Below are 23,071 nucleotides of genomic sequence, written 5' to 3'. Positions count from 1 at the left end.
TTGTGACACCTTCACCCCTGCACTGTGGAGGTCACCGGTGAAATCACTTACTGATGTTTTGGGGGTTTTCTTCACAGCTCTCGCAATATTTCTGTCATCAACTACTGTTGTTTTCTTTGGCCGACCTGTTGGACGTCTGTTGCTCAGTACACCAGTAGTTTCTTTCTTTTTCAGGACATTCCAAATTGTTGTGCTTGCTTTGCCCAATGTTTGTCCAATGGCTCTGGTCGATTTTCCTTCTTTTCTCAGCTTGACAATGACTTGCTTTTCTCCCATAGACAGCTCTCTGGTCTTCATGTTGGTTTATCCTCTTTAACAGGAAATGCAGTCTTTATAGGTTTGAACCAAGGAGGAAAACTTAGACTAGTCATGCAGAGCTATTTAATGTTTGGAAAATCAACCTAAAAGGCAACAACTGGGCAACAAGAAACATCTGTCAGTCACATGTTCCAATAGTTTTGCTCACTTGAAAAATGGGTGGGTTCAAACAAAGGGTGGTATGTCCTGAGTTGTTTAACACATCTAGATGTGAACACAAGGAAATGAGAGCTGAAATTCTGAACTCTCATACTCATCTTTTGATCTTAAACCCAAATGTCTTCAGAGAACAACTAAAACAAAGGAATTTGCCTTACCGTTCCAATACTTTTGGAGGGGACTGTACATGACAGAACAATACTACATACTGTGTGTTCTGATTTTTATAGAATAATGGAGTGCCTCACAGAAAAGACAGGATTAACTAATTCAGCCCCTAAGTCTTCTGTCCAGAGTTTGATTCCCGTGATACTATACTCATTGAACCCTCATGACCTTTCAGTTCAAAACATTAATGCCCACTGAGCCAATCCACGACTTAAACAGTTAAATTAAACCTTTGGTGGTCTGTCTACATTAATGCAAATTACCATACCCTTGCAATGAAAGGTACAGTAGGGAGACCATCAGACCACCACATTGTTTTAGGTTTCAGCTGTATACACTGGACGTTCTGTGAGAAAAGGACCACAATAATAAAAAATGTATCAAATCTATCGATATACAGTATATTTTGCTGTATGTGTAAAAATACCTTTGCATCATAATAACAGTTCACGAAAGTTCTAGATAGTGTTATATCTATAATATCATACTATAGGTTCAGTTTTACCTGAAGCTGCTTGCCCATGCGACAGACATGTGTGGCAGGAATGAAGTACATCGTGGAAGCCCGCTGCTGTCACCGGCTGTGATAACATCATAGAGGGCACGGGGGAGGAGCACAGAAGGCGGGCGACTCACTCCCCTTGCCCAGGAGCAGCTCAGATGGGGAGAGGAGGCTTGAGGGGACAAGGAGCCAGAGGAGGTGGATTTGGAGTGTTGGCGATGAGACTGGGCAGGGGGCGGTTGAGGCTGGGGTATTTGCATCTGGGAGAGGGACTGGTGCTGAGGAGGCATTTGAGTGTAAGGCTGGGAACTTGTTTGAGACAATGGCTGATTTTGACTCTGAATTTGGGATTGTGGCTGCAGCTGAGAGACTGGTTGGGTTTGGTGCTGTAGTGCAGATTGAGGATGAGGAAAAGATTGAGACGGTGGTGGAAGTTGAGTCTGTGATTGTGAGGGAGATTGTATGGTGTCCATGGTCCCTTTCTGAACATTTGGAGAGGTGGTGCTTTGGGCAGGGAAGGGATCTAAAGTGCCACTGTCTGGGCATGACTGGAGCTGCTGGCTGGATGACAGAGGGGAGTCCCCTGGAAATGGAAGGAGGAAAAAAAAAGTAAGAAGAAAACAATAAATTAGCCACCAAATCAGATGAGCTATCCCTTCAAACAGCGAATGAACATTTCACAAATATTAAAATCTCAACACTTTATGTGCATCTCATCTCACCGTTCTCCTGTCCCTCCTCCTCCTCATTGTCAGTACTGCTGAGTTTCTCTGCGTCACTCTCCAGCACGTCACTTCCTGGTCCAGGGTTGTGTGGGGGTCGTGACTCAGCCCTCACTAGATAAGCCGCCAGCCCTAGCTCTTGCTCAAGTGTGGTTCGCTGAAGGTAGGAGCAGCTTATCACTCTAAGATCACAGTACTTCACTGACCTGTGGGCAGAATTAGTTCACTGTTTAAACTCCAGATTACATTTACTATAACTTCTGTGGCTTTCCTGCAAGACACTATGGTTTACAATTTTTACCAAGTAGTGGAGACTTGATCATTCTTGACAGTGTGTGTACCTGGGCAATGATTCTCCCAGTGGCTCAGCTCCTGACAGGATAAGGATGCAGGGAAGAGCCTCCAGCTCCAGGTAGGTCTGAGGAACCCAGTCAGCATCCTGGATCTTCAGCCATGTCTGCAGGACATACACACACAAACACATACTTATTTCTTTACTTGTGAGCTCTAACCATATTAATGGTAAGGATTCCCACCCTGTATTTCATAATATTATGAACTACTAGCCCACCTTGATCTGGTCAGTGAAGCTCTGTCCAATATTCAGAGCTTGGTTTGGATTCCCCAGTATGATTTCAAAACTCTCCTCCAGACCCAGCTGCCTCCTCACTCTGGATAGCCGTCGGTGGGCCCATGCTGCCAGAGCCAAAGAGGGGATCCTCAGCAGGACCATGTGACCATGGTGGGCGGGACATTGCTGGGCAGCAGTGAGCAGTGATTGTACAATCTCCAGTGTCTCCACAGAGGTGTGTTTGTGGAGATTGTGGGAGCTGCAGATTCTGCCAGATGCAGCCATCAGAGCTACGCAGTAGTGCTGGATCAAAACTGTAGTCCGGATCACGGCGCTGTGCAGCTTAGGGAACCTGGGAGAGACAGAGAGATTGTGAGGGCCTTTTGCTCTATTTTATGTGTAGGCCTGCAAGTAATTCAAACTTTTTTATGAAGTGTTTGTGATTAAGCATGTGTTCGATTGTGCTACCTTTCCTCCAGGGCAGATGCCATGCTTTCAAAGGAGGAATCATAACGCATCAGAGGCAGGCTGCTTCCTGAACGGGTCGACTCTAAAAGCTCTGACACACCAAAATAACGAGTCCTCTCGTGATACAGGTCAACATCCTACACACACAAGCAAAGAATGTTATGGATGCCCACACACTCACAAGTGTAAACTCCCAATCAATCATGTCTGTTAACTTCTAGATATGTGCCACTTGTGCATTTGGTACACACTCTGTATTTAACAGACACAGACTTTCGTCTTACATTACTGAATGCAGAGGGCCAGTGGATCTCGTTGTAGGGGCTGATACGAGTATACTGTGTCTGCAGAGCAAAGGGGAAGGAGGTGACGTGGAGAATTAGGATGTTCGGAGCATCTCTGACCTGACGGGAGTTTAACAGCTGGTCCACCAGACCCAAACCGCTGTCTGAGCTACTGCAGGATGCACTGAACGAGCGGGAGACACAAAGACAGAGACTCAGAGAAAGAGAAAACACACTTGATTGCTTTTTGATTGATTTGTTGATGCTCTCGTTGTGCCTGGCTGTTGCATTGATGGAACAATAACAATTGAACACGGTAATCATTCTGCATCACTTCTGATGTCACACACACACACACACACACACACCTGTTGATGTCCCAGTGAGCATGGTCATGGACAAGGATGTAGAGTGTGTAGGAGTTGCTGTGTGCTTCCTGGATGAGGCTGTCAATTCGTGCCTGAGCGCTCTGATCCATCTTGACCACATAATGCTCAGAATCCCGTTGAGACACACACTCCTGTTCTAAACCCCCAAGCTCCTGAAGGACACCTGAGATACACAGACAAAGAGAAAGAGGGTGGTACAGGTCAACATAAAAACACATCATGTTACAAAATAAAATGATGATTGTTTTCTCTCCTTTCAAAGACAAGAATGAATAAAGGCAACTGCTGACAAAGACAGAGCCATGTAACTAACCAGAGCTCCAGAGGTGGAGAACGGTCTGCTGAAATGTGACCTCGGAGGGTGGGACCAGGATAAGGAAGCTGACCCTGTCAAAGGAACCCAGGTCCAGGTTCTGTGTGCTGGAGTCTGCTATGGCACAAACATGGGACAGCAGCTTTCTGGCCACTGCCAGCTGGATGGGACGTACCTCACGCCACTCTACAGAGTACTCTATAAATGAAATGGAAGAGTTGCATCAGCAAGTAGTCAAAAGGCAAATCGAAGACAAATACAAAATAAGTAAGATAAAACAAATGGAGTGTTATAAACTGAAACTTATGATAATAGCTAATATGTGAAGCTTAAGACTATGAAATAGTATGGATTAATACTGTGGGAAAGCTGTGGGAGAACAGTAAATCATCTCATCTAAGCACTCTTTCAAATAGCATTTTCACACTGTGGTGAGACACAGAAATGTGCAGTGTCCACCTCAACTTGTCTGTGTCTTACCTGAACAGGTGTCTTTGGGACTTGAAGCTCCCCCTTTAGGGCTGGGTGAGTCTTTTGAACACTGTCTGTGTGAATTCTTCGGACTGTGTGTGTCTTTGGGACTGTGTGTGGTTTTGAGACTCCTCTCTTCAGCTGATTCCTGACTACTGGATAAGGGAGATTGCTCATTGCTGTCCACAGTGGCACTATCCAGCAGGGAATCCAAATCGCCATCTGAGAAACAGAGAGGCACACCTCATGTTGGTCAATTATGAAAACACACATTAATATCCCTGTACTGTACCCACAAATGCAATGTAGCACGTAAAAAAAGGTGGACACACCTTGTCCGAGGGAATTGCAGTAGTGGATGAGTTCCTGGGCAACACCAGTGGAGAGCTGGTGGTTGATTTCTTTCAGACCCTCATTTGGAGAATACATACTCTCTGCCAAGGCACGACACTGGTGTTTACCTGTAACACACACAAAAATACACTGAATTGAAATCTGCTTTAGTCTTTTTGTTTAATTTTAAGGACAGCTTTACATCAGTCATACATACACATGCATACAAAAACACAGCTCCCACCTGTGACTACCACACAGGACTGTGTTTCCTGTCCCGGCGCAGTGACAATAATGACCACATAGTTTGTGTTTTCAAGCCGTCCTTCCATTAACCTGCTGAACGTTTGCTGCATGCCTTGAGCTAAAGATCCGATCTGCTCCCCTAACACCACCACGCCCTCTCCACAGGACGACGCAGCCAGCTGGGCGAGCCAGGGGAGCTGGCTGGGGATCAGCGGTTGTTGGCTCTGGGGAGGTAAGGAGAAATGCTGGGGGAGCCCCGGCAAGGTGGATGGCGTCTGGAGACAGAGAAGAATTTATTTATTCTCATTCTGTCTTGTCATCAGTATTTGTTTCTATAACATGCTGCATGGAGTGGACAGCATGTTAAGCCTGACGTGACAGAATAATGTTTTCTGTGGTGTTAAAACAGCGGGAGCCTTACATAAATACTCCACATCTTTAAGGTCTCCCAAATGCCTAGACGATAAATTTTACTTGTAAATATTCTAGCATATTTGAATGCTTAATTGTCTGTATTTAGTCATTTTTCCTCAAACGTAACATTTCACAATAGGACACTTCTCTGACACACCATCTCACCTCTATGCCATAGTGCCTCCCTTGCGTGGCAGGTGTTTGGGGCTGCTGATACTGTCTGATCTCGCTGAGGTGGGACTCCCTCCATGACCTCATGAATATCTGCTCCAAGTCCTCTATCAGTGGTACCTGGTCAGGGCCTTGGAGGAATATAGGTTGGAGACAAAGAAAATAGTAAGTGTGATGAAGACAAATTCTTTACAGTACTGTCGTTTTATAGAATATGTTTTATTAATAGATTAATTAAGTGTTACGCTGTCTTCCTCCTAGTGGCCATTATGAGGCACAGCAATGATATCATAAAAGATCAACCACTTGCCTCCTCTCTGAGGCCCTACTGAACTGTGTATGATTACAGTCTTTATTCTGGAAGAAGGTTTCACACTGACCTAGCTGAACAAGGTAGTAGACTGTAAGTAGAATCTGCATCTCAGTTGACAATGGCTGAATGGGTGATGGTCCATAGTGCTGGTAGACTCTGGGGAGTGTCTGAGAGCTCATGTAACAACTCTGGAGCAGAGAACTGACAAGCACTTCACTGACATTGCCAGTCAGCTGAGGGAGTGGGCCATGACCTGTGTCAATGACAGGAAGACAGATCAAATACATGAACACAGTGAGGTGGCGATCAGGCTCAAAAAGTAGCTCTCCAAACAGAAATACTGTCATCTGCTGTTTTTATGTTATGAGAAGAACATATTTGATCATGACCTATGTAAGAGTTTATTTTGTTGTTCACAGGTGAATTGTGTTGGGTCGGTCACTATGACACAAATGACAAGAAAGACTGGTGAGGTAATGGCAAGATGATGAATTAGAACAAAACAGAAAGAAAAAGAGAATTAGGAAGTAGTTGAGGGCATATAATATGCATAGGGAAGGTGGATGAGTTGACAGGTGATACAAAGGGGTGAAAAGGTTGGAGGGGGAGGGATGAGGGGAAGGCAAAAACGCTGAGAAACAGCCTCGGGTGTTGGCTGACCTCTAACCTGTGAGGAGAGGCGAGCTAAAATGGCCATCTGTTGAGCGGTTACTGAAAACCTCACATTTTCACCTGCTTGAGAAAGTCCAGTACTGACAGCTGGGTGGAAAATGATCAGCAAACTAGTCAATAATGACTTTGAATGATTAGTCAACTCTGACTAAGTACAAATACTCTAAACTGTAGTCTATGACAGCATTTACTGTAGATGTGGCAGTGTGTGTGTGTTTGTGTGGCCGCTGAAGAAAAACAAAGAAAGTGTGTTCTATCATAATAAATCACTGATATAATTGGTCATCTGACCTTTAAAGATGACAGGTTGCAGTCTGCAGGTGTGTAGCAGCTGATCAGGGATTGTTACAGACTGCCCTGGGGAAGAAAGCAGGGTTAAGGACCCCTGCGATGAACTCAGCGGGGCTGCAGACTCTGGAGAAAGTATAGAAATACATTTACATTTGCACACAGACACAGAAACACTTCAAGCAACAGATACAGCACTGAATAAATGTCTCCAACCACATCATTTTCTCTAATGTTTCTCCCTTTATCTTCTCTGACTGTCTCTTCTCCTCTTTTTACCTGATCTGGCTCCATTTGTGTTGCCAGAGGACACAGATAATGTTGATAAGGCTGATGAAGACGGCGGTGTCTTCACAGTGCTCTCTGGCAGATTGTTAGCAGATGACTCTGGCGACCAGCCCTTGTGCCTCTTTTTTGGGGGTCCAGCATTTGCATGGGGCCCTGCAGGATAAAATATAGGATCACATAGAGTAAAAGCTTACAAGTTTGTAGTTTATACTTTAAAATACTACTACTAATAATAATAATATTTTTACAATGCAGTAACTGAGCTTGCCCCTGATATAATTTTTCTCCCATTTTTTCTTTTTTAAGAATATAAATATATTTCAAATATTTTATTCGATACATTAATAAAAATGTTTTTCTCCTATTTAACAATTTTTCAGTTTTTCCCCCAGCTATGGGATGTTCATAAACATTTTCTCCTGTTTTAATATGGGGCACTGCAATTTCATTTGTTGAGTTAATTTTTTTCTTTTGTTATTGTCACATTTTTCCACATTTCAGTTTGCTTTATGGTGCTTTCAGACCAAAAGCGAAGCGAGCGTTCGGGGCGGTGAGTTTACATACAAAGTCAATGCAAAGACGCGTAGAGCCACGATTTCCTGTCGGGCGGCGCGAAGGGGGCGGGGCCGGCGAAGCAAAGGCAACGTGAAGGAATTCGTGTGAGTTGAATATTTTCAACTCACAGGGAGCAGCGCTGCAACCACTGGACAAATAAACACCCGTAGTCGGTCGGATTCTGCTCTGACAACTACGGCGTTTACTCGCGGGAGGAGCTCGGAGTAAACTGCTTTTATTAAATTAACTTTTTACTTTACTTTTTGGGGTTTCAACGTTGATTTATCTTCACTGGAGCTTCTCAGCAGCTAGTTTCCGTGCACATCCGGTTCCAGTGTTGTTGTTAGCGTCGTTAGCTCTGTCGGACTACAACATCATATTTAGATAAAAAACGGACAAAACTGGACATTACTTGGAGAAAAGAAAGCGAGAAGGTTGAACTACCTGGTGAGTTCAGAAAACATGTGTCTGTAACTTTATTCCAGCTATCATTGTACTTTACTGTGACCAACTTAGCATGGAATAGCCCTGATCGATCCAAACTCCATTCAGAAAACAAACATTTTAGAAGTTGTTGTCCTGCTGTCTTCCTGACAGACCTGACAAAGCACGAATTCATATGTTTAACAAATCTGCATCATGTTATTGTTAGTTATTTCGCCATCAGTTTAATCCGTGTATTGCTATTTAATCACAGCAAAATGTTTACTTTGGGTTCATACATTGTTGTAGTAATGGCGAGTTGTGTTTATTCATGTTATCGTGTTAAAATCGCCTTCTCGCGTTGTGTGTGAAGCAGCGAATGTACTCACGCAGGGAAAGCGTTGCAAGGCGAAAATTCGCGGTTGGTCTGAAAGCACCATTTGGAATGATTGCCTTCATAGCAGAATGGTGATTTTTCTAATTCGAATAACCCACAAATCAACAAAACATATGCAAATAAACACAAGTTAAAGCTGCAAGCAGTGTTGAGAGGGCCCTCGCCCCCATGCGTGCCTCGGGTGCAGCGACAGCTGGGCCTTTTCATTGCACGCCAGCTGACACAGTTCTGGAGTTAACAATGCACAAATCACACAGGTGACATGTTGAAACTATCTCACAAAGTTTGGTTGAGGTGTCAATTATTTATTAAATTTAAAGTGGCTGGTTTAGGGTAACAGCTTCCTGTTTTGTTGCGAATAATTACTCACCAAGGCAACAGCATTTGACAAGAACTTTGAAATGGGTTTGGTCAACCTGCTATGAGAAGCACATATGCTTCACTATGGACATTTTGTTCCTGTGGTGCTATGTGGTGTAAAAATATAAATGAAGAAATGAAGTTTGAAACATGTTCTTTCCGGATGCCACTATATGGCACTCTCAATATGACAGGATATTGACATGTAAGTCTCTAAGAGGTTTACTTGTGAATTTTGGGACAGATCTGACCATGTCTAGTCCATTTACATGCTACTTCCTTTTTCATGGTAAAACTCACACCACGCTATGGACATGCCGTTTGAGTAATCCAAAAAAGCTTCGCAATTTAACATGGCAAGACTCTTAAGATTGAGCTCCCCACATCTGAAGTCGATTAGGTTAAAGCTCTAGGAGGAGTTTGTTAAAGTACGGAGCCTGTAAACGGGGAAACCTCTTGGCACACGCCGCCTATGTGAGTCCGGGGTTTACGGCTAAAATCCACTGACCCCTGAAATCCACTGACTCCGGGTACGGCGCGACACGGCCACCGGTGTAACACCAAATTCTGTGACCTATCAGATTCTGTGACTACACACAAACAACCAAACTGCAACCGCTTCACATCTTCAACAAAGCCTCTGGCGCTTAACTTGCCATTTGGGTCACAGAATCTGATAGGTCACACATTTTGGTGAGTTTTGCCTGCCTGCCGAGAATTGCATGCACCTCCAAATACTGCTTTTAAATGCTATACTCTTCTTTGTGGGGTTCATCAATGGTGATAAATGATTCGAAGTATATATTTCTGAATATTCTTTAATATTTTAATAAACTCAAAAGAAGTACCACTCTTTGAGATTCAGTAAATAAATGTGGTGATAACGCCGTTTGATCAATGAGCACAGCAATGTGTCTGAAATGGACCTAAAGAGGTGGATGCATAATCCGGCAGAACAAATTTTGTAGGCTACCTGCCGAGATTTGCATCCACCGCTATTCTCTTTTCTATGCAATTCTCTGCCAGCAGGCAGAATTCGGCACAACACCTGTTATGCACAACACCGGAGCTAATCGCGGCCATTATAGTCGATGCTTTTGAGTCCACCAGACGCGGCCGCAGCGCGTCCCTGAAGCGGCTCTCCGCTCCGCTCCGCAGAGAATAGGTAGCAGGTCTATTTTTGCCGCTAGCCGCGTCAAGCAGCACAGAGCAGATCGCACCAGGCAGGAAGTCAGACACAGAACGGCAGAGAGAATCCGGTCAATTACATCAAAATAAAACACCCCGCGGAGACTCATGATCGTGAAACAATAAATAGACACGGTTAAAATGGACACAAAAAGACATCATTTAACTACGTAGCCTACTTAATCATAGTATAAACACAAAATGCAAACAGTGATTTGCCAAATCAACAAAATCTAAACATGTCAGCAAAATCAGACGGGCAAAACGCTCTGATTCTGAAATGCTCCCTGTGGGAAATGCAGCACCAAAACATAGTGTTTGTTTAGGGGCGCGTTATTAACATCGTAATTTAACATCGCAAGGCTCTTAGGATTGTGCTGCCCACATCTGAAGTCGATCGGTTAAAGCTCTAGGAGGAGTTCGTTAAAGTACAGAGAGTGTAAACGGGATAAAATTTAGAAAATAATTCAAAATGGCCGACTTCCTGTTGGGTTTAGGGCCCCTAGAGACTTATTTTTAAGTCTAGAGATGATACATCAGTCTCTTGCATTTTGTACAGCAAGGTAAAATGTACAGCAGGGCTGCTTCGTTGAAATTTTGTAGGGAGCGCTATTGAGCCAGTTTTTGACAACCACGCCCCCAAACCATATCAACCAATACAAAATAACCGACAGCTTAAAAGCTATAGAGGCAACGTGCAACCCTCAATCTTAAAAATTACATCAAATCTAAACACTACCTAAAAACTAGTTTTGTGGCTCTTTGAGCATCCTAAAGGCCTCAAATATCTGTTTAAAAATTGAAATTGATGCAGGAAATGCAACATGGCTGACTTCCTGTTAAGCAAAATCTCATAAAAGAAACATAAATGTGTTCTTTGTAATAACAGCAATAATCCCACCAAATCTCATGACTATCAAAGAAAACTTTGTCCAAAACATAGTGTTTGTTTAGGGGTGCTATTGAGTCCCCTGGCCACAACTGACCTCAATCACTGCAGAAAATGCCCCACCAGACCTGAGGTCTGTGCAAATTTTCATGAGGAATCGAGTATCTAAGACTATGAGTTTCTGGGGAGAAAAAAAAAATCTGATCAGAGCTAAAACAATAGCTTCCTTGCACTTTTGTGCTCAGGCCCTAATAATGTTTCAGGATGGACCTCTGTTGATACAGTAATGGAAAACAGTTGCATTCTAGTCATTCATTAACATGTCACTTCCTCAGCAGTAACAGCGAGACACATAAAAGGTCCACTTGCTAAAAGGGCCATGAAAAAAAACCCTACTTCAACAGGAAGGAAGCTTTTCATTCAGCGAGAAAGCAGGAAAAAAAAGACGAGACAGAGAGGGAATTTTACAACCATGGTTAACAGAGGTGCCAGACAGAAGGAGAGGGAGGGAGAGAGTCAGAAAGACAAAGGACAACCCCCAACACACAATGCAGCTGGCTGTGTCCTGTATAGCAAGGGTGTTATGCACACACATGCTCACACAAACACACACAGGTCTGCTGGTGGTAGGAGCTCTCCCTTTCAGGGATGTGAAGAAACCCAGGAGAGGGGCTTAATGACAACAAACACAAAATGACTATGTTTACATGCACACAAGAAACCAGATAATCCATACATTAGATGAGCAGCAATACGTTACATAAAGTCTGCTAACTTTAAACACCAATTTACATGAAAGGGGCTTGGGTTTCTCATTTAAACAATGTTTCAGCAAGCAGGATACTCCACAAAGCCAGGAATAATATGACTGCAGATGCGTGTAAATGCAGTGAATGATTCCTCCTTTCACTCTCTCTGCAGGTATATGGGGCTTTATTTTTTTATTTCAGCCAGTGGCGTTAAGAAACGTTAGGCCTAGGCTATATGCTTTGTAACAACCACACTCCTTGCTGCTTTTATGAATATGATGTTAGTTAAAAAGTTGTGAGAGAGGCTTTGTTTGGGGGTGAAGGGGGCTGGTAGTGAAAGCAGTGTTTCCCATAATTAGCCTATAATTTGGATAATTATCAACGCGGACCACCACATATTGATTTAATTTATTTTACTAGGTGCATTTAAAATCATTTATAGTAATAGTAGTAATATAGTAACGTAACTAGTTACCTTTATCACCAGTAATTAGTAAAGTAATATTATTACTTTTTAAAGGAGTAATAAGTAACTAGTAATATATTCGATTTCTGAGTAACTTGCCCAACACTGGTATTTAACCTAAAACATCACAGAAACACTCAGTGAAATACAGTGATTAACATACGTGGATAACATTCTGATAAATCAAAAAAATGGTCAACAACAATCCCTCCAAAGATGAGTTCAACTGTCACATAAACAACTTCATCTTTTCTCATTCACTTCTCACTCACGTTGTAATTACAATTAAGCATAACTTGAATAACATAAAGAAACCAAATGTGCCAGTCTTTCAAATTCCATGTTATACATACACGTCCTGGATATTAACTGGATTATAGAGATGAAGTCTCCAGTGACAGTACCTGAAGCTGAGGGTCTCCCAGGCCCTGACTGATTTACAGGTGGCTGAGCGGTGGAGGGAACAGCATGGTTGCCATTTGTCAACGAATGAGGGGTGTCAGTTATTTGTGGCAGGCCAACTGAGTCCACATGTGATCCAGCTGTTTACAGATGACAGAAATGATTTCATTGAAAAATATTTCTGACTTACTACTTATTGCCTTCTCTCTCCGTTACCACTGGTTCAAGAAAGATACAGGTGGCTGTCAACAACTGTTTGCACTGCTATTAAAGTTTAAACTAGAGTAAAAAATACTTCTTTGGGCCTCAGAATGTGAAGAAATAACCAAGACAACAGAACATTTTTCAACAAGAACCCAGGTATTAATGTGGTATTTTTCCAGTGTGTCTACATTTCTGTGTGTTACCAGTTTAGCTTTTGGTGTGTGTTACCTGTGTAGCTGCCAGGTGTGTGTGATGGTTGAGTCAGTGCCATGTTTGATGGCTGTTCATCGGATGTCACATGGCCTTCTGAGAGGCTGGACCCCATCTGTCTCATCCTGCCATCTGAAAGACAGACACAAACACACAAACTAAATATTTTGATATCCAGGGAGACAGTAACTTACAGGGCAATCATATGTGAGAGAGCTGGAGTAACAACAGAGGCTGTTGCAAGAAGCACGTTTACTAACCTGTTAACTGAGTAAACTGAGTAAAGCCTGGAACCTATTCAGATTTAGAGCCATCATCTGATGTAAAAAGATCTGTTGAGCAAATCCATTTAAATAACTCAGTATAGCTGCTTCTTGAAAAAGGCTGGAATTAAAAATACTACACAACTCTGGGGTGTGAGCCGTAAATCAGATGGCTCTGCAGCCAGGAGGGGAGGAGAAACAAGGGAAAGTGAATGACTGGAATGGGAGGGATTTTAAAAATGACTGCATGTGGAAAATGGCTACTGTTACTGTTTCAATCTGCAGGAAACACAGTGTATTCCTCTCCTTTTGTCCTACTTCATACCTCTCTCATACCAAAGCAAAGATCCAATCAATCAAGATAGGTTATCCCACCTATGCCACTTACCGTGACCCTGCACTGGATTTAACTCAGCTCTGACACTGCTCGGCTTTTGGTTTAGTTTCATTAGTTTCTATGATAACTGATGAAATGTGGATTGCTATATGGTTACTACAGTTTAGCATCTAGTAGACAGAGTTTGCACATCATTGCTGCATGGCAACACCCTTTTCGAGGATAGGGGCTGAATCTGACCAAACATACTGCATATTCCAGAAAACTTCAAAACAGCTTTAAAAAAGACGATCTAAAGAGATTACCTGACAGGTAGTATAATTTACATTTATTGTAACAAAACATGACTAGACATTATATTAAACCCCAAGCTCTTACTCATTTTACACAAAACCCTTAAGCTTCACTCTTTCCACAGAATTACAGTATTAAGAACCAAGCGGAAACAACAGGATAAGGTTAGAAACACTGAGAGAACACAATATCTACAGGGTTAGCGTCCTTTCCCACAGACCTTTTCACCAGGTGGTGTCCTCCAGCCTATGGCCTCTGTGTACACTATGTAGTCTCACCTTTCACCTGTTCCTAAGGCTTTAGTACCTATCCATCTGGTCAGACCCGTACACTCACAGCTTTCCGGTCAATACAAGTCAGAGTTTTAAAGATCAAGGTCTCTATCCCAGCGCATGAACGGTTCATGTGAACTGTTGAGAGTAAACCCATATACCTCTCATATAAACCATTTTATTCGTGTTTTGTTTCACATTCATTACACATTCTTCTACAATGACTACATCTACATTAATTATTCAGAACAACATTGTTATATTCCAATTATGGCAATAAGGACAAAAAGGCAGAGTGTGATTAAGACCTGACTCTTCCCAGCACGCATGTACGTATGAAGGCCATTTCTATAGTCATGTGAAAGTGGCAATGTTTTTCATCTGCAGTCCGACCTAGTGCAACGTCAAAAAGTGATGCAAACACACACACACACACACCACATACAAAGAGGTTGCCTTCATTAAATTAAAGACACACAGCACTGCTTTTAAAGTGCATGTGATTGGCCATAATTTTAAACAACCCCTGATAACATATGATAATCAATTTTTCCTTATCCCACCCTGTTTCTATATGTTCCCCAGGTGATGCATCTCTAGCCAAAATACACAAACAATTTAGTGTGCCCAGTACATGTTTTACTGTGTTGGTCCACCACAGCATAAAATAGGCCCACCACATTTTTGATAAGAAACTTGCACAGGTACAATGCTGTTGATCACATGCCTGTACAGTGTCCTCCAAATCCCCCAAAATTAGTGTTTGTACATCATTTTACATCAGTGACTAATAAGCTGCCAAAATACAACACATGTATCCATCTCTTACCGTGTCCCCTCCAGCAGATGGGAGCTCCTTTGACCAGCACGCCCTGATTGTTTCGGTACAGATGGTACTTCAAGTGCTTCTGTTTCTTAGGCTGGGTGCTGAGCTTCAGGTTAATGTGGTTGGAAAACTCTGTGAAATAGCGAAAGCCTTTCTCGCCACAGGCCATACAGTTCCCTGAGAAGCCTGGAGGAGCATGCATACAGCAAATGTATGATTACAACAGGCTGTGTTTTATGTATTCCTACAGTCATACGTAAAAATGTCACAAATGCGTTGGCATCAACTTTTGAGGAATAGTTCTACATTAGTATAAGGAGTGATTATATTTGCAGAGAGCTGGGGTTGCTTTTCTCTTTGTCTCCATTATAAATGCTAAGCTAGGCTTAACACGTACCATCTCCTCTGTACTTAATATGCAGACATTAGATACATTTTTTCATCTCAATCTTGGAAAGAAAGCTAATATTTCCCAAAATGGTGAACTATTCCTTCAAAAACCCACACTGTAAAAATTATCAAGGTGGTTCAACTTAAAAACTTAGGTTCAATTGCTGCCTTAAAAATGTGAGTAAACTCAACTTTAAGAAAAGCTTCCTTCTCTTGCTCCCATCCCTGCACTCTTGCCTCTTTCTTCAACTTATAACATAACATGTTCAATTCACAAGTTCAATCAACACAACAAAAGTCTCAAATAGTCAACACAATGAATTAATGCAAGTTTAACTTTCTAAAACTCATACAGTTGAGTTCAAAATCCAAACTTGTCAGAGCTGTCTGAGTTAAAAAGAAGAAGTAAGCTGACATAACTATATAGGTCTATGATTTTTTTCAGGGTGACATTTTGAATAGTTTTTCACTTTTCAACAAACAGTGATTATATTTTCATGTCTTCCCCGTGAGTCTCCTGCCTCACCCAGCAGTGCGTTGTGACCCCGTTCGTCCGGCAGGAAGCGGCGGTCCACTGCGCATACCAGCAGGGTCTCAGCGAGGGAGGGTGACTTCACCCCGACCAACATGAAACCAGGGGGCACATCCAAGGGATCTGATGCCAGCGAGGACAGACGCAGGTCCCTGCCTGCCTGACAGAAACCTGTGGTAAGGAAAAAACAGGACTGTTATTTTCACAAAAAGAAGTGATAGCTTTTTTTACGTCATTTTTCAATTACTTTGTCTTATTCTAGCATAAATATGAATACTAGTAATTTACAGTGTGCAGACAGCAGGACCTGGATACCTTTCTGGTGCTCATTCACTCATATCTGTTGTTACTGAAGTTTCTAGGACAGGAAAATGACATGTTCTCTTCCCAACAACACAAAACCAACCACACTCACAAAACCACAGAACTAACCCTTGCAATTTATGTGATTACACATCCAGCAGAATGCACCACCAACCAAATTCCTCATATCTCTCCTTCATGTCTGTGTACAAACCATCTGTGGTGCAGCTTCCCTCAGGGGGGGGCTTCATCTGATAGGGTATTGGGCTGTTAGACTCCGAGCCATCTTCATCGTCCTCGTCATCATTCTCTGTATGGCCTGAACAAGAGTAACAAGCAGATACAGATGCAATAGAGATGTTAGGATTTACTATGGAGGAAATTAACTCACTATCACACCTTCTCTTTAGCATCTATGCAACCCACCATCATGTGCCAAAGGCTGCTCTGTCTCGAGGTATAGTTGTGAGAAGACAGGTCGAGGCACTACGGTATTCGACCTCAGTGATGCCTCAATAGAGTTATGGAGGACCTCCTCAAAGCGTGTGGTCCGCAGCTGGCCCGCATAGGAGTTCCCCATTGGTGTCCTGCAAAAACACAACCGAAAGATATTTGGAAGCTGACATTTATTTATTTTTGTTGCCATTAACCATTCACAAAAACCCCAATGAGTTTTGTCTCCAGTTTAATCTTTACTACACTGAAGGTGTTGTGCTGTGTTGCTTTCAGGTGCTGAAAATACAAATTTACAAGCCGATCCATTATACTGTAAGATTTAGTGGGAAAGTCGTGTCCGTTTCAGCTTCAAAAAGAAACAAGAAAAACAGAATATATCCCAGTAATATCTGACCAACTGGAGAAAGAAATGGAGTAGAAAAAAAAACATGAGAAAAACCAACAGGACTACGTATGTGATAAAAGACTATAAAAGAATACATCTGCTGTTTACACCAGTTGAAAACAGAATAAATGCACTGCTTAATATTGTCCAAGCCACACACACACACACACACACACACACACACACACACACACACACACACACACACACACACACACACACACACACATACACATAAACAGTGGTTCATAGTGGATGGCATCTGTTCAACAGCATCAGCTGCACTGACAAAGTCAGGGCACCCTGACCTAGACGCTACTCCCTCCCTCTGTTTTTCTACTTTCTCTCTCTCTGCATCTCTCTCTCTCTCTGGTTTCCTCTCTAGTTCACCTCTCTCATCTGCTACTGAACAGATGACAAACATCCCAAGAAAGCTTAACATGCCCTTTTCTAAAATGTGCACAGAATATTGTTGTTGTATATAGTTACTGTATTCATGTTTTTATTTTATAGACATATTGTTCTTAAAGTGTGATGAAGAACAATAGAAAATCTAAACATTTTTGAACAATGCACTTTAAAGGAGTGCTGTATCATTTGTTTATGTGCACTCATGCAGGACACCTCACTAGTGATGATGAGATTTTCATAATGTCTGTGGAGTAATGCCTGTAACTGCTGCCATCCTCATTTTCAGAATTAGAACCATTGCTTGAACATCAATACAATGCTGAATGAATAAGGTTTCAGGGTAGAAGAAGACCACAACATGTGTTGTACTGCAAAGAAAAAGAAATGGGCCAGTGAGGAGGGAAATAACATGGTTGGATTGTAAACACAAAATAAATTCCCCTCCTCTAAACCTTTGACTGCCCATATGCTGGCTGCTATACACTACAGGTTGTGTCTTACAGGTTAGCAGGACTACAGCTCCCATCGGATTAAGGTGTTGTAACCAGTAGCATCCAGGCTAAGTCAAAGGCAATATTACAGCAGCACTTTGATTAGACTTTTTAAATATAAAACCACATACATGAATAAAAACAGCACTTTCTCTGTCTCCAAAGTGATGCATTATATCTCTAAAATTATTTAATTTGAAAGTTAATGGAAAACCTTTTTGCATCACCCTTCAGCAGGAAACATCTAAACATTAACCAATAATAATCTGCCTCACCAAAAATGAATCTCCATTTTCTAAGTGGCTTCTCAATTGTGCTGTACCCAGGCTATGTTCCACATGGAGTGCTTGCTTTTAATGTTTATCTGCCAATGCTTTTGATGAATGGGTTAAGACTGAATTATGTTGTAAAGCCCTGTGGAGTAGGTACACTGGCAAAAACTACAAAAAAGACCAATATTGTGAAAACAAGATGATTTAATTTGTTTCACACTTATACTGACACCACCCTGAGCTGCTCATCCAACCATAGGCTATTAGCAGAGCACATTAGAACTGAACAAGATTAAAGTGTAAACCTGCTCTACATGAAACGTGACCTGAGATAAATTCTGTTATGATTTGGTGCTATATAAATAAAATTTCATTAAAGTGAACACACCAATCTCCTCCTTCCATGCCTCAAAATTTCAAACATCCATTCTGCTAAGCAAAAGTATTCCCCTTTGTGATCTTGCAAAGTTGAGTTGAACATGACGCACACAGAACTTTGGATATTAATAGTTGTGGAATGTATTTACTTTCCTGACCCTTAGGGAATGTGCCTTGATCTCTATCTGCCAAAAAAAACTGAAAGCACAGCATCAGCTGCAGATTGTACCCGCTACACTGGTTGAGACTTTCTCTAGACGTCTGCCCTCTTATCAAATAAAGGTTCCACATGATGATGTAAACAGACCAAGCCCATTCTCCTCTTGAAATTCATGTTGGAGCTGAACACACGCACACAAACACTCTCTTCTCTCACTCCTCACCTCACCAGCCACCTTCTGCTTCCACACTTTCATATGTAAAGAAGCAGTGCAGACTTTTAAGGCTTTGCACCACTTTGTAGAGAGACAGGATGGAAGACAAAAAGCCCTGTCATAACACAGCCGGCAGTGAGAGGAAGTAATCACACCTTCTACCAAAGGGTGGACTGATCTTTTACAACCAGAGAGAAGAGACAGGGAGGGAAACAGGGAGAGAGGAGATGAAAGCAGAGAGGTGTATTCCACCTTTTATTGAATCCTGACCAAAATCCGAAACTGGTAACCAACTGGTAACCAAATAACCAAGTACTGAAGCTATTTCATATGTTTTTTTTGAGTGGTTACTAATGCTCTGGGAAAACACCTTATCTGCAAAATATTAGGACAAAACATTCCTGCAGGTATTGATATAGTACATGCAGGTGAATCTAGTATAATGTAATGTGCAGTAAAATCTAAGGGCTGTCAGGAAGCACACAAAGGAACCTACTAGTGCTGTGATTTGTACTGTTCAGTCAAAATGTCCATTTTAATCTCTAGCTGCACACGAACTCTTGCAGTGCTACACAGATCCCACATTTATTTGTAAAGAGTCTGTGATCAACCCAAAGGACCTGCAGCACATTATAGAAGACATGTAGCAGAGATGCCAGAAATAAGCAGTAAAAAGTGTAAAACTCTTAAAGAGGCTTTGTTGATCTCTTCTCCTCCCATCTCCCCCTCCTTCCTCTCTCCCTCACTTGGAAGTGGGAGATCCTTTCATCTGCCCCCCCCCTTCTTCTCTGTCTCTGTCTTTCTTTGACCCTGTGGAGAGAGACACTATTGTGGTGTTTTATGACCCCTTGGACCCCATTCCCACCACCACCACCACTATCAAACACACAACCTCACACACACACACACACACACACACACACACACACACACACACACACACACAAACTTGTAGTTAGGATCCCTTTAACTTCTGAGTCCCATGCAATAGCTGATGTACAAAAACGAACTAAAACAACACATTCATTTTAACCTACTATGATGAAGTAAAATTATTTGTAAGTGTCGTGTTATATTTTGTATTAAAGTCTTATTCATATACTGATTAATGCCCCTACAAACACACATTACGTCCTGCTCCTTGCTAATATATGCAAACCCACATAAACACTCTCTGCTTTCAGGGCAAGGATGTATTACTTTGAGGGGTATCTCATGACCGCAAAGTCAAAGGTGAGTCCAGATAACAATGTTTCAGTAAGACTTTGATGTGGCCTATACCTCTAATACACACGCACACAAACATATGCGGATGCACACACACGCATTTGCACCTACACACACGCTCTCCCATGGGCTCAGGCTCAGTGGACACAAAGGGCTTGTCTTAAGGGGTGAAAGGTCATCCTGGGAGAGGTCAGATAAGAACCCCAGGCTCTTTCTCTGTTGGCCAGGCCCACATACCAGTCATACACACTCACAAACACATGCAGCATCCCTGCTATTCTTTTTTTCCTGTTCAGTCTGACAAGGGGGATTGCAATCTTCAGCCTCCACCGCACCCCACATTCAGTAGCTGATCATATTACACAGTCACACACATAGACGCACACACACACACACACACATGCAGACATGCACAGTTAAATGAATGCATGCATACAAATATGAGTAGCGATGTTTGTGTTTGTGGATGTGTGCGTGTGTGTGTGTGTGTGTGTGAGAGAGAGAGAGAGAGAGAGAGATGAGGCAGAGAAATGTCGAGTAGCGTCAGCTTGTCAGTGCAGCACCTCTTTCAGCCCTGAACATTAGAATTAAAAGAGAAAAACTTCAGGCTTTGCAGATGCTGAGTGATCACTGACCCACAGCAACATATGTAAAGGGATGTCAGTTATACACACACACACACACACACCCTGTGGACCCTCAGATGGGCTAATCACTGACCAGTGACCCACATCAAATGCTCTCATTCACAGTATGCTCAACAGATACTGGATCAATGGCCAGCCAGCCAACTGGCCAACTGCTCAGGCAACCCCTCAGTCAGCCGTTCAACTACACATCCACACACTCGTCCACACATATAGACCTGGCCAGTCACTCAGATAACCAGCTCTGCCAAAACACAGAATTTCCAACTTCTTTCCTGTTTACAACCTCCAACTAATAATTTACAAACAATGATTTTTCTTCTTATATGTAATATATACTAGGCCCTAAGTTTGCCATGTCAGTTTATCCAGCATGCGATAACAACACATGGAAAACACACAAACTACAGTGAGACAATGCAGGCAAATGCACAGACATGCTGTCAGTGTGTCTACATACTGCAGAGTTACTATCTTCTAGAGTTAGTGTTAAGAAATGGCTGGAAGGCCCTACAAAGCTGACTGAATATTCAGTGTCTGCTCTGCCTGTTGGTTCACTATCATGTTTAACGTCCTTGAGCAGTTTTTTTCCCTTCTGTCTATCTTGCATAACTCCAGGGGAACATGTGTTGTCTACAGGCATGTGAATCTGGCTGGAAGTGTACCTTAGTGTGGTTTTAAGCCTTTCAGCTGCAGGAGGTGTCACAAACTTAAACTGGTTCATAAGCTGAAAGATCCACATTGTCACGAGTTACATCAAGCCATATTTGTGTCATTTAAGATGTTTTAAAACAGATATTAGCCACAGGAGATGTGGAAAGTTTACACATGCTACTAGGTATCAAATGTTATGAGCAGTTGACACAGACTTCCAGGTACACACAAGTGGGGCGACTGTGGCTAAGGAGGTAGAGCGGGTTGCCCGTTAATCGGATGGTTCAATCCCTGGCTCCCCCAGGCTGCATGTCAAAGTGTCCTTGGGCAAGATACTGAACCCCGAATTGCCCTTGGTGGCTGTTCCAGTGTATGAATGTGTGTGAATGGTGAATGCACAAGTAGTGTAAAAGCGCTATGAGTGGTCGAAAAGACTAGAAAGGCGCTATACAAATACGGAGCATTTACATTTACATGCACAAACTGTATCGATACACATATACAAACTGCACTAACTGTGTAAACACCATGGCCAATAAAACATGTTAATAAAACAATATTAAATGTATTATCTAGTTTAGAAATGTATTTACATTTAAATATCGTTTAATATCATATTTCTCTGTTGCACAGAGACACACAGTCCCCTATTCTGGTAGGCTACATCTTGTACTTCAGAGTTGTTAATAACACAGTGCAGCAAGAAGTTTACCCAAAAATCATAAACCTTGTTACATAAAGGCAACAGGCACTGTAACAACTGTTAACATTTCTGTTAAAAGTTTTTAGTGGCAGCCATAACTGCTTGGCCCAAATATTATTTTTTCTGTATACGAAATTAATTTAGGAGCTGCAATTGAAATATTATTCAGTCCATATCTAAAATGTTTATATTACAAAATAACTACTAGACTAGACTAGGCACAGAAAAAAAGACCAGTGTACAGCATGGCATGGAGGAAACATCTATTGTCACTGGAAAAGTCACACATTGTAGCAATGGTACCCATAGGACAAGTTAAAAAGCGCTTGAGAAAATTAGAAAGGAATACAGGGGGGCATTTTGTGGATATAACGGGTTTACCACTAGATCCCCAAACTGCTCACGAAATAGACAACTGCCCTTTAAAGTGTAATGAGTGTGAAGATAAACATGAACAAAGTGTGAAAAGCGCATTTATAGCTACCACTATTTTTTCCAGCAAAATCACAGCACCACAGGTTAAACCCCTTCCTGTTTCCTAACAACATCAGCAACAACTGCTTCCCATCACCAAGAAGACAGGGAAGGTATCTTGATGTGCTCTACCTGCAGAAAGTAGGCTTCTACGGTAAAACCAAAAATGCGAAAACAACCGCTGAAAGGACTTACTTCTACAATCCAGAGGGAGAAGCCAAATAATTAGTCTTCATGAAGAGCCTGCAAGTTGAACCAACAACACGCTGTCACCATGTCTCCAGCGCGAGACCTACGGCGGGACTGGGTGTCGTTCGTGTCATCACCTCTGATCCTCTGCGACGAATGGTCCCTCCCTCTTCCTCCACAAAAATGGTATGGTCCGATCTCACTCTTTTTTTCTCCACGTCCACGTACCCCCCCCCCCCCCCCCCCCCCCCCCCCCCCTG

General features: G+C 42.3%; 1 protein-coding gene across 3 annotated transcripts in view; it reads right to left on the bottom strand.

Annotated features, from left to right (window-relative positions):
• Positions 1 to 23,071, bottom strand: part of greb1 (growth regulating estrogen receptor binding 1) — an 87,224-nt gene that overhangs the window by 8,217 nt on the left and 55,936 nt on the right. The window contains exons 1-22 of one of the 3 annotated variants that reach the window (XM_046033181.1): positions 22,818 to 22,935; positions 16,577 to 16,737; positions 16,365 to 16,469; positions 15,842 to 16,018; positions 14,929 to 15,111; positions 12,952 to 13,065; positions 12,522 to 12,659; positions 7,082 to 7,243; positions 6,806 to 6,928; positions 5,910 to 6,095; positions 5,524 to 5,660; positions 4,943 to 5,219; positions 4,698 to 4,826; positions 4,375 to 4,587; positions 3,895 to 4,092; positions 3,561 to 3,744; positions 3,193 to 3,376; positions 2,909 to 3,045; positions 2,441 to 2,792; positions 2,211 to 2,326; positions 1,870 to 2,075; positions 1,151 to 1,730 (exon numbers count right to left, since the gene is read on the bottom strand). In XM_046033181.1, coding sequence (XP_045889137.1) covers positions 1,151 to 1,730; positions 1,870 to 2,075; positions 2,211 to 2,326; positions 2,441 to 2,792; positions 2,909 to 3,045; positions 3,193 to 3,376; positions 3,561 to 3,744; positions 3,895 to 4,092; positions 4,375 to 4,587; positions 4,698 to 4,826; positions 4,943 to 5,219; positions 5,524 to 5,660; positions 5,910 to 6,095; positions 6,806 to 6,928; positions 7,082 to 7,243; positions 12,522 to 12,659; positions 12,952 to 13,065; positions 14,929 to 15,111; positions 15,842 to 16,018; positions 16,365 to 16,469; positions 16,577 to 16,730 — 4,055 coding nt within the window. In that variant the 5' untranslated portion in view covers positions 16,731 to 16,737; positions 22,818 to 22,935. Of the gene's footprint in view, positions 1 to 1,150; positions 1,731 to 1,869; positions 2,076 to 2,210; positions 2,327 to 2,440; positions 2,793 to 2,908; positions 3,046 to 3,192; positions 3,377 to 3,560; positions 3,745 to 3,894; positions 4,093 to 4,374; positions 4,588 to 4,697; positions 4,827 to 4,942; positions 5,220 to 5,523; positions 5,661 to 5,909; positions 6,096 to 6,805; positions 6,929 to 7,081; positions 7,244 to 8,457; positions 8,541 to 12,521; positions 12,660 to 12,951; positions 13,066 to 14,928; positions 15,112 to 15,841; positions 16,019 to 16,364; positions 16,470 to 16,576; positions 16,738 to 22,817; positions 22,936 to 23,071 lie in introns of those variants that run through there. The other 2 variants (XM_046033180.1, XM_046033182.1) reach the window with 2 other exon arrangements.

This window comes from Micropterus dolomieu, linkage group LG20, assembly GCF_021292245.1.
Source record: "Micropterus dolomieu isolate WLL.071019.BEF.003 ecotype Adirondacks linkage group LG20, ASM2129224v1, whole genome shotgun sequence".
NCBI classification, from domain to species: Eukaryota; Metazoa; Chordata; class Actinopteri; order Centrarchiformes; family Centrarchidae; genus Micropterus; species Micropterus dolomieu.
Note: the sequence above shows the minus strand (reverse complement) of the source record. Positions and strands in the feature narration are given on the sequence as shown.